This window comes from Tuber melanosporum, assembly GCF_000151645.1.
Source record: "Tuber melanosporum whole genome shotgun sequence assembly, scaffold_34, strain Mel28".
In the NCBI taxonomy this organism is placed as follows: Eukaryota; Fungi; Ascomycota; class Pezizomycetes; order Pezizales; family Tuberaceae; genus Tuber; species Tuber melanosporum.
The window spans coordinates 868,334-879,427 of NW_003299019.1; the positions used below are offsets into that span (position 1 = coordinate 868,334).

General features: G+C 48.2%; 2 protein-coding genes; both read right to left on the reverse strand.

Moving 5' to 3' along the window:
* Nucleotides 1–821: 821 nt before the first annotated feature.
* GSTUM_00007309001 (uncharacterized protein) lies at nucleotides 822–2,633 on the reverse strand. XM_002839320.2 has 3 exons: nucleotides 2,117–2,633; nucleotides 1,922–2,042; nucleotides 822–1,869 (listed from the first exon to the last, which is right to left on the reverse strand). The coding sequence occupies exons 1-3, from the start codon at nucleotides 2,320–2,322 to the stop codon at nucleotides 949–951; spliced, it is 1,248 nt and encodes a 415-aa protein (XP_002839366.1). The 5' UTR covers nucleotides 2,323–2,633; the 3' UTR covers nucleotides 822–948.
* A 1,900-nt stretch (nucleotides 2,634–4,533) lies between these two features.
* On the reverse strand, nucleotides 4,534–10,331 carry GSTUM_00007310001 (uncharacterized protein). XM_002839321.2 has 11 exons: nucleotides 9,811–10,331; nucleotides 8,715–9,753; nucleotides 8,393–8,636; nucleotides 7,656–8,293; nucleotides 7,553–7,586; nucleotides 7,464–7,471; nucleotides 6,583–7,394; nucleotides 6,294–6,357; nucleotides 5,903–6,113; nucleotides 4,986–5,838; nucleotides 4,534–4,918 (listed from the first exon to the last, which is right to left on the reverse strand). Exons 2-11 carry the CDS (start codon nucleotides 9,168–9,170, stop codon nucleotides 4,747–4,749), a joined length of 3,492 nt encoding a protein of 1,163 aa, XP_002839367.1. The 5' UTR covers nucleotides 9,171–9,753; nucleotides 9,811–10,331; the 3' UTR covers nucleotides 4,534–4,746.
* Between the last annotated feature and the right edge of the window lie 763 nt (nucleotides 10,332–11,094).

The following is an 11,094-nucleotide window of genomic DNA, read 5'->3' on the forward strand; positions in this document are numbered from 1 at the left end:
ACATGCGGAAGAACCTGACCCAACGACAGTACACTATACCGCACTTACCACCCCCCATAGGTTATAGAAGATTTAGTCACGGAGATTGGGAATGGCCCGAGGTGGTGGATTTTAGGAGGTTTTGTGGTACTAAAGCTATGGTTTACCAGAACAAAAGGGGGGGAAGGGTGAATAAGGGCCAAAACATAAAACAAGACTTTCATAGAGTGGCCTGCCTCCCGACCCCCTTCACAGGTTTGTGCGATTCTACTACTGATAATACTTAGCGATCACTCACTAAATTACACCCTCGCCCACTTCGACGGGGCCGAACACTTTTACCACACTAAAAGCTTCGTGAAACATTACCCCTCTTCCATCCCTCCCTTCCATTGTTATGATACCTTGGGAATAAAGTGCCGGGGCATAACTGTACATCACGGCGGGAAATCTAGCTCTTCACGCTAGAAGTCCCTGAGAAGAATAAGCAATGCTTTGTACGTCATATCACCCATGAAGTGAGAATCTATTTAGTGTACTATATCCTATCGTACCGGTAGATAAGAACAGTGATTTAAGGTGGATGGCTGATGAAAGGAGGCCTCGTCCTCTCCTTCCCTTCCCGGGAAAAAGAGGATCTTGGGGTACGGTATAATACCAGAGACAATGCTGATGCTGTGCCCGGTGCGTGTGGAGCGGCGGACACTAACCAAGGGGCTATGTCCTTTCTAGGGAATGGGTCTGTGTTTTTTTCACGATTGTCTATCGGATGTGGAAGGAACGGTGGGTCTGTGGGATTACTATTTCGAGTGATTTATTGTGATGATTACTGTCATTCCCAATTTTTTTTTGGAAAACAGCATATACCATAAAATCCCAGAGAAGCCCCAACGCCACCAACCCGCCGCCTCTTCTACCGCTTTCTCCATCTCCGCATGCCTCTTTCCCCCGTGTTGGTAGTCGGGTAAGTCACGTAATCTGGACAACATCGAGCCCAGTTTCCAAAATGTCCGAGTCAAACTTGATCCATGATTCCTTCTCGATCCGCTTGCGCCACCGTTCGCCCTCACCACGGGCCGTGATGACCACAAACCTGCCCACCGGTTCGCCGTCCCATTCCTGTCCATCGTCATTTTGGTCCCGTTGCTCCACAGTGGTTTTTATGCTTGTTTGGACGATTACTTCGATTCGTTGGTTCTCTTCCGACGGGCTGGGTGGCGCGGTGGAATTCGCGGATGAAGAGGTGGCGGGACGTAGGGCTGGTGCTTCAATTACTGTGGACACACTAGACTTTGTGAGGGCTGTGAATGTCCATCGACCGAATGCCCAGTTTAGGATAAACCGGTGCGCGTCTTTTGTTATTGGTGGGTCAGATTTCGGTTTTGTATGCGAGAATATGGATCCCTTTATCCTGTAGACTTCATCCTTTGGAGCAGACGTTAGGAACCGATCGAGTGCTTCCAGATCAATCCACTTCCCGCCCTCCTCGGCTCGGTACGGTAGTGTTATGGATATAACGTCTACTTCTTGGGTATGCTCCTCCCCACCCCCTTCGTCGTGCTCGTGGTTCTGTGCTATTGTTGCTGCGGACAGTTCCCTCGTTAGACCGCTGTCAATGCCAAATATTATGTCCTTGGATACCCATCCCTTATCGCTTTTCACGACCGGTGTGTCTTCGTTCACATCCCTAATTCTGTCCAGCACCTCGTCTTCCCGTCGTTCTGTTACACTCTCCCACTTGTTCAGAACTATCAGATCTGTGTACCGGGCTTGTAGCTTTGCGGTGTACGAGGTGTCGACATAACCGGCCCAGTTCTCCACGTCGATTACCAGGATTACACCGTCCAAGACGAAGAAGTTTGGGTTTTCGGAGATGACACGGTTTACTTCCTTCTGACCATTAGCACAATAAATGAATCCTGGGATAGCGGCAGGAGCAAACCATAGCAAGTGTAGCGGGAAAAGCACTCCCGGAAGTCTCGATTACAATCCTATTCGGCTTATAATCGGTTTTTAATGTAACAAGTGCATTTCCCAATTGCCCGATGAGGTTACAGCAAATACTACAACCCCCCACTCACAAGTCAATTGGTTATCCCACGGTTGTGTTAGGTTTGGGGGGAAATGAATAACAAACCATCCATTCAGCAACTCCTTCACTCCAGAGATAGACCCTTGAGAAGCCAATCGACTGTCAACCGCCACATCGCCAAACTCATTCTTCAACAATGCAAGCCCGTAATTCGCCGGCAGTTGCGGTAGAAGCTTCAGCAACAATGTTGTTTTCCCGGACCCAAGAAAGCCCGTGATAATCGTGATAGGCGTCGGCGGGGATGATGGCATTTTGTCGTAGCTTGTTTGTGCCGCTTGCTACCTGCTGCTGGATGAAGGAGAGACTTGAGTTGGGGAGTGTATATGCCACGGTACTGAAATTGTCGGGATCGGAGAGTTAAGTAGATGGGGGGGTACGGGATAGAAGGGAAAAGATGGGAACTCTTTCTTTTCTCTTCCTCTTTTTTTTCTTCCCTCTTTTCTTCATTGGGCTAGGGTAAGGGTGTCAGGTATGGAGTAACTTAGACTTGGCGGGGGGGTTTGCTTTTCTTTTCTTTTTCTCTTGTTGGGTGAGCGGTGGTGGTTTTCGAAACCATTGGTACAGTACAGCAGTGAGAGAGAGATTTTGGGTTGGGTTTGGAACTGACTGAGGCTTGATAAATGGGGGTGCGGCTGGCATCCCGTTCCCCAGAATACTGTGAGAAGAGTAATTCCGCGGCTGCCACATTGTTGTGTTTTTCTTGCTTACTGTACGAGTACAGTTATGTCTTGTCTTATCTGCTCAAGGGACGGAATGACAGACACCAGACAGAGAAGCAGACAACGGTTGTCCGCTGGCTGGAAGAGAGAAGGAAGAAAGAGCAAACTCGCAGAGCGAAAAGATCCACTGGTAGGGAACTTACAGTACAGACAGCCGGGCGGACATAGATACCGGTACTGTACTTGTCCTAGGCAAGAAGTTTTATCATATAAAAACAAAGGGAAAGGGAGTACCCAAAACCAGGGGGCGGGTGTGTTTTGTATTGTCACTCAAGTGGGTTTAGGCTTTTTTTGCTGTACTGGTACTAGCACTCGAGTAGAAGTTATTTCTATAATCCCAATTTTCGACAACTTGCTAACTAGCACTGGTACTTCTTTCCCGCACCTAGGACAAGCTGAGAGACAGACACGGTCAACTTTGTAGAAATATTTTTTCTCTGTATCTCAACGCTCTTACAAGTTCTTACAATTACTAGAGCACTCTTGCCGCGGCTTCGTCGCTGCCTGCCTACCGTATTATGATACCTGATTTATCTTGCCACACAACACCTGCGTCCTCTCCTCCATCTTGCCCGCTCATATCGCCGTAGTTGAGCAGTGAGCTCCCTGTTTCTCTCCCGGTGAATCCCGACTACTTGGATTTCTTTTCTGCATTTTGTTTAACTGGATTGTTACAAGTTTCTCCTGCAGGACCTCTTTTCTTTTTCCTCACTGCTTTGATTGGATACCGATCGACATTGACTGGCTTTTCCACCCGTCAGCAGCGTTGCAAGTACCCTGCATTAAGGACCCGAACATTTGAGTCTGAATTTAGCGTTGGCGCACAGATGTGCACAGACAATTTGCCATACAAATTTTTGTTCCTTGTGTCCGGGCTCTAAAAAACCGGGTACTTGTGCTAGTGTATGTGTAGGTCCAGATCCACCGAGGAAACCAACTAGTGCAGTGTAATATTTTTCTTCTTCCTCAAGTCCTTAGATTATTCGTACTCGTAGCATACAGGAAGACCCATAGCAAGCATGCTAGCTAAGGCTACCGTAGAAAGTGCAATTTGAACCAGGGAGACTTCAAGACAATCCCAATTTCCATTGGTTGTCTAGTCCGTGATTCCATAATCCCAAATCGGACCCTATTGTGAAATGAAAATTCTCTACCCGTACAGGAAAGTTAATTTTTTGGGTAGGAATGAAGGAGGAAGATTTCCTTTTTCTATCCATTAACTTGGCTTTCTATACTACTTTACCCCTTATCATCGTAACCCCCCCCCCTTAACCTGTAGTCAACTACCAGTACTGTACTAGAGTATATGCAACTCCCTTGTCGCATTGAATTCCAACCTGTATAGTACGGGCGCTGTTGTCTGTCGTGTTCAGCACTGAACTTCTCCTTGTCTTTTATGCTATGTGCGATATGCAGGTTAACAATAACTATATAGTACGAGTACTGCGCTCCGCAGCCATGTCTGTAAAGTTCTCCTGCTATACTTCCTTGTACCTTAGGAACAATACCTATTAACAACGGATGGCAAAAAACCTTCTAGATATCTGTCTTCGGATATGCCTCTGGGGATGTTGTGAACCTCTCGCAATCTGGTTTATTGAATAGTGGAAAGAGAGGGGCAGTGAAGTATTTCCAAAGACGAGAAGTACTTCGAAGGGTATGAGTAGTGGAACTTTATGCACGCAGCTTTGCTGGACGGGTACCAACCCGCACTTCATCACTTGTAGTAGATAAGAACAAAAGCCCAACTGCAACATTCTTCCTAAGGTTGGTATGATACAAGTACATGCCAAATCCATCACATGAAATATCGATAATGTATCGGAAGCACTCCCGGCGCTATTATAAACCTTCCAAATGCTTCTCCGCATCTCCGATCAATTGTCCTTTTTGCCCACAACTCCCTACTCCCCACTTCAAAATTTTCCACTTCTATGCCCACCCACTTCGATGCGCTCACCCGCCCCCAGAATCGCCGCCAGTTGTAAAAAAGTCTTCCCTCCTAATCTTACTCCTGTCGCACATACCCCGGAAGATACCCCCTGTATCGAAAAGCGCGAGAGGTGTGCCAATTTCTGCAATCTTCCCGGCATCCATCACGCATACCCGGTCGTATTTGACAATGGTTCTGTATGCCCGTTAGTTATCCGTGTGATGGATGAAAGAGTATATTGTCAAAATAGGGGTATAAATACCTCAATCTATGAGCAATACAGAGCAATGTTCTCCCCTTGAACCCCTTTGCTATCGCTTCTTGGATCTTCGTGTCTGTTTCGATGTCCACACTGCTAGTGGCTTCGTCACAGACAATTATCCGACTCCCCCGCACAAGAGCTCTTGCCAGAGCCATGAGTTGGCGCTGCCCTGAAGAGAAGTTCATTCCCTCCTCCTCCACGACCCCATCTAGGGTTATTCTCCCGCTCGCCGCAGCGCCATCAGCTGGCACATCTTCGACGAGATTTGCCTGACGGAGCGCCCCCCATAGCTCCTCGTCAGTATGATTTCCAAATGGATCCAGATTAGACCGGACCGTTCCGCGAAAGAGAGTCGGGTCCTGCGGTATAATGGCCAACTTGCTCCTCAGGTCGTGGAGTCCAATCTTGGAAATGTCAACCCCGTCAATCTCGATACTACCAGCACTTAGTTCGACGAGCCGGAAGAGCCCGCTCATGATCGAACTCTTCCCTGCACCTGTGCGACCGACGATCCCGATACGTTCGCCACCGTTTATGTGTATACTGAATCCCTTAAGAACTAGTGGTAGGCCGTCCCTGTATCGCATCTCTACATTGCGCATCGTGATTTCACCGTGTTCTGGCCAAGAGGGCCGAATAGCACCCTTATGCAGCTCGGCTTCGGAAGGCAGTGAGTTCCCATAAAAGCAGATTCTTTCCGTTGCGTTCATTGCATTTTCGACTTCGGCTAACTGACGAATCATCCACTGCAGCACCATTACAATCTGAAGGATATATGACAGCACGACTCCAGAAATACTCGGGTTAACGTTAAATCGGGATGTAACCACTAGAATCGCTGTCGTAAAGACCACTAGGAGAAGGCATTAGGTGTGAATGAGACTACAAATAATCATCGAGGGGTTTGAAAAACTTACACAGATTGCCGATGATGTCTAGTCTCAAACTCAACCACCTCTGATTCGCGAATGTGATAAAGTATGCCGAGTCCATTCCATCGATCGCTTTTTGAATCTCATCGATGAATCTGTCTTGCAGGCCATACGCTCTGATACAAGCCGTCCCTAGGAGTGCCTCTCCAAACTTTGCGAAAACCACGGACCTTAAAACCGACTCATGCCGCTTGACCTCGCGGGCCGATGCCCTATAGTATGATGCCGCAAAAATAAATCCAATCGCCAATGGTACCAGCGCAATAGCAAAGTAGTGGAAATAAATAATGGTGAGGATGATAACGGATGATATAATTGTCAGTGTAAAGAAATACATTCTCATGGCGTCCGTAAGATTGTTGTCCATCACGTCCACATCTTTAGAAAAGCGGTTGACAATCCTACCAATGGGAGTGGTATCAAAGAATGACATTGGAGCTCTTAAAGTTGATTGCATGGCTTCGTGCATGAGTACTTTACTACTCCTTGTGCCAGCAATCGTAAGTGCAAAGGAGAAGGCAAACATCAAGAGACTCTGTGCGATACTAAGAGCAGCGAATATCCCAATGTAGGTGCCCCGGGAAAGCCCAAATCTATCACTGACCCACCAACTGAGCCAGAGCGTCGCAACGATATTGCAGGATTGGGAGATGACCAAGAGAAACACAACCCCTGGGGCGACGAGGTAACTTCCAGAGGCCTTGATGTACGCTTTGTATACATTCCAGGGGACACTCTTAGCAGCCCTCTCCTCGGCCTGCATGAGTGCCTTTGCCTGCAGCCCATTACCCTTCTCACCAAAATTGTTGTCCTTGGGCTTTTCCACCGCTGGCTCTTCCTCGATCTGATCGTCCGCGGGGGGCTTTTCGTCTTCTTTCGACTCTGTTGCGATCTCGCTCATCATTCTCGCAAATTCAACATTGGACTCCATCAACTCATTGAATGTGCCGATAGCCTCTACCCGCCCACCCTCCATCCATACAACTCGGTCCACCTTGTTGATGACGTGCAGCTGATGCGTTGCAAGGATCCGGCATTTATCTTTGAGGAGTCCGCATATGGCCTTGTCGAATAGGTGTCTGCCCACATGAGCATCGACGGCAGAAAGAGGATCGTCCATCAATACGATGTCGGCATCAAAGTAAATTGCTCTTGCAATATTAAGTCTCTGCTTCTGTCCACCGGAAATTGTGATCCCGCGTTCGCCTATCTCCGTTTGGTCGCCATCGGGCAGCATATCTAGATCCTGCTGCAGTGTGCAAGCGTCGATCACATCTGCGTACCAATCTTCTTTAAATTCACACCCGAATATGATGTTCTCTCTGACGGAGGTATTTTGTATCCAAGCGTACTGTGGGCAATAGGCAACGCGGGGTCCTCGTTTGATGTTCCCGGAGGTCTTTCTCATGTCGCCGGCCAGCGCAGCTAACAGTGAACTCTTGCCACTGCCAATAGAGCCCACAATGGCAACTAGTTCCTGACGGCCAACATGGAGGTTGATGTCCTTGAGGGAGAAGGGCTCCTCCGTGGTTGTGGCAGCAGAAACACTTCCGGCTTCCGGTTCGCCATTTCGTACTCTTGCGACTTCGTCCCTTCTGTGCTGTTTTTGCTGACGCTTCTCTTTCTTTAGTTCACCTTTAGTCTTATCCGAATCGTGCCTCTCCTCGGCCTGAAACCTTTCCCAGGTGAAGCATGCATTGGAAACCTCAATGGCGTAGTCCGGGTTATCACAAATTACGGTTTCATCCTTTAGCTCTTCCGCGAGTAGGTACTCCTGCATCCGCTGGATAGACACCCAAGCATCAATTGTCTGGGCAATGACTACGGGGAGAAGGTTTAGAGGCAAACGAAGGACGTTGAACAGGGCGAGTGATGAGAATATGGATGCAGGGTTAAGGTGATTGTCGGTGAGGGAATATGTAATGAATGCTAGCATTGAAGCAAGAAGGGGAAGGCTCATCCCAACAGCATTTATTCCGGCTCTCACTCCCAGTAGGAATTGAATGGCACCGATTTCCGTATTCCGGAGCGACTCAAGTCTCTGAAGGAAGCTCTTTTCCCATCCAAAAAACTTGACAAATCTCACGCCTAGAAGAATCTCCTGGGTCAAGCCTACTCGCTTGTCGGTAACTCGATTCATGGCTCTTCGACGTGCTGCCAAAATATTGACAACCCACGACAGCACCGGAACACCTAAGATAAGGAGTGCAAATCCGGCAAGAGCAGAGTACGAAATATTGATGAGTAGTAATACCAATGTCAATATTATTTGAAACGCTGAAGTCCATAATAAATGAAACCAGGAGGCCGCCTGATCAACCCTATAGGAATCTGTACTCATTAAATTGACAACCCTACCATTGGGCCAACCCATTCCTTCCCCATCCCTTTTATTCTTCTTGTCTTTCTTATCCTTCTCCTGTTGTCCTGCAGTGGCTTCCGAATCGCTCACGTTATTCCGACTTGATGTGCCACCGGCCCGCGCTCTCCCGGAGATCTTCAATGACTTGGAGAATATCAATCCGATGAGTCCGGCTCGTGCTTGGCCGCCAACTATCATACCACGGTATAGGAACTGGTTAATGAATAGTGATCCAAACATTTGCATGAGAGCTAGGCCAAACGCAAGGCCAATCCCTCGACCAACAGGGGGTCCAGGAGTTCCACGCTCGGAAGCGGTATAGGCTTCAATTGAAAATTGAATGAGATATCTGAGACACTTTGGTTAATAGACGTACAGATAACGGTAAAAATGAACCTGTTGGTCTGCATGGTGATGAGTTACTCACTTGAGCACAAACGGCGCAAAAATTAACAAACAATCGGCGACAAATCTGCAAAACCCACCGAGCCAGAACTCCCTAAAGAAGACCTCATTCAGAGACCATAGCAATGGATATTGATCACCCTGCCTTCTCCTTCGGTCGAACGAAGCCTGAAGTTTATTCGTAATGACCCTTGAACTTCGGTTGGGCGCCACTAATGGAATGTCGGTTGGCACGAGTGGTCTTGAGTACCCAACTCTCATCAACGGTCCCATCCATGCGAATGTAACCCTACTCAAACACCCCGCATCTGCCTCTTTGCTCACAGACATCTGGGTTGGAATTGGGGGCACAGGCCCCCATCTCAAGGGGTTGAACTGGCGCTTTTTCCGCCACCAACTCTGCTTCGGGTTCAACCCCTCCCCACCTGTGGTTTCCTTCTGAAAGCCTCTATTGGTTATAACTTCGCCATCTGAAGACGAAGACATGGACCGTGGGGAGAGCCCACCGAGCTCCTTGGGTAGTGCTATCGGCTCATCTTGCGTCGCGGGGAAGCTTGGAGGTATAGGGATATCATGCGAGGGGGGAGCTTCCGCTTCCGCTCTTGAGACTGGGGTCGCCACTGTAGCGGTTTCTGAAGAGCCAAAGCTCTACGAGGGAGCACTAGCACTTGGGGTGTGGATAGGAATATCTATTGCGATCTAGGAGGGTCCTGGCAGGCAATGGATAGGGTCCTAGCTTGTGACTAGTGTAAGATTGAGAAGGCCATGATTGAGGATCGATTTATACTTGCGTCTAAGATAGCGGTACTAGCCCGAGTGAGAGGCTAGACTGTTTAAGGGTTCGTGGTTGTCATCAATCACCCTCACGGGCGCTTTCTGGGACCGGAGAGCTGGTGCCTGGGGAATGGCTCGGGGGGTTAGGGGCTGCCGCGGCAACTGGCGGCGAGATTCCTGGTTTGTTAAAGGTTTAGGCGGTTAGTTTGGATCAGTGTGAGCACGAAGGAGGGGGGGGTTAGTGATGAAAATCAACGAAGGCATGGGGCTCGAGTTTATGAACTCCTTCGAAGGCCTGAATTATTTAGGGAATCAGTAGGAACACATTATAGTAACTGAATTGGGGCCACACTACTGAGTATATGAGCGGGAAAAGGAGGGATCATGAAAAAATTAATGGTAAAAAAAGGGATAGTTCAGAATATGTTCCTGTCGCCTCAAGCACTGCTTCCCACATCCCTTCGTCTGTGGCCGCGTTTGTGGGGTTCTACTCTTCCAAGCAACCTCAGCCCTTGGGAGCTCTTTGCTCACTCTATCTTTCTTATTATTCAGAGGAGCAGATTGATAAATTCTATAGTATCCCTGAAGGCATATCCTAAAGGCATATCTGAAGGTAGTTATCGAAGGGGTTCTTCCAGCTCTCTTGTTAATAGTATATCTTGAGGTACAGGGAGGGGTATGAGGGCTTTTGTTTTTTTTTTTAAAAAAATGAAAAACCTTTGATTTGGGGCTTTCGATGCTTTACGGATGCCGCTGTGCTGCACGGCTGCTCGGATGTCGGGGTGTTTGGGCCCGATAACACAGGCCCTGGCCCCGAGTGTTGCTCTTAATATGATATCATAAATTTTTCAAGCTGTACCTGTCCAGCATCGGTTATGAAGTGGCTCGAGAAGTGAACAAGGTTGCGGGTATCGGCTAACGAGTGTCAGGGAAAGGCTAATCCTTCAGGGAAAACTTTGCTCCTGATGATAGGACCGGTAGGATAGTGAACTTCAAGGGACTTTCTGGTTAGTGAAGGCACAATGAAGCCATGAGGGGAATGTCGATAAGGAAGATGGGAGAAAGGCTCTACGATAGCAGATCCTCCGTGCAAGGAATTTGTTTTGGCTTGAGCCTAGAGTTGCTTAGAAATCGAAGGATGCGGGAAGCCATATATCCGCCATCAAAGGGGAATGGAGCTGGGCTGAAAAAGGATAGGCGTCGAAATGCCTTTTCAAGTACAGGTATGATTAGATGAACTGGGAGAGTGGGGGAATGATTCTGGGAAGGCCAAAGAGTTCAAATGGTGTATCGGTACTGAACGAGCTATGACTACGTCAGTGGATCTGACAAATCTTATTTCCTGAAGCGAGGATTGACAGCCGCTAAGCTCCGGGGCCTAAAATCCGAGAATTTGGCAGTCGGAGGTTTTCCTCCGACTACCAGTAGAACCAAGGGTTGTTCCTGGTTGAGGGGAAAGGTTCACCAGATCACCCGGACTGCACTGTACTACGTTATTATATTCGGGCACACTTGTTGATTGCTTGTTGAGGGTCATACCGGAATGCTAAGATCCGGCTAAACTCGTCTGGCTTTTACAGAAGAGGAGAAATAGTAATCTAATGTAAATTGGAAAGTGAGTATCGATCGGACCGCG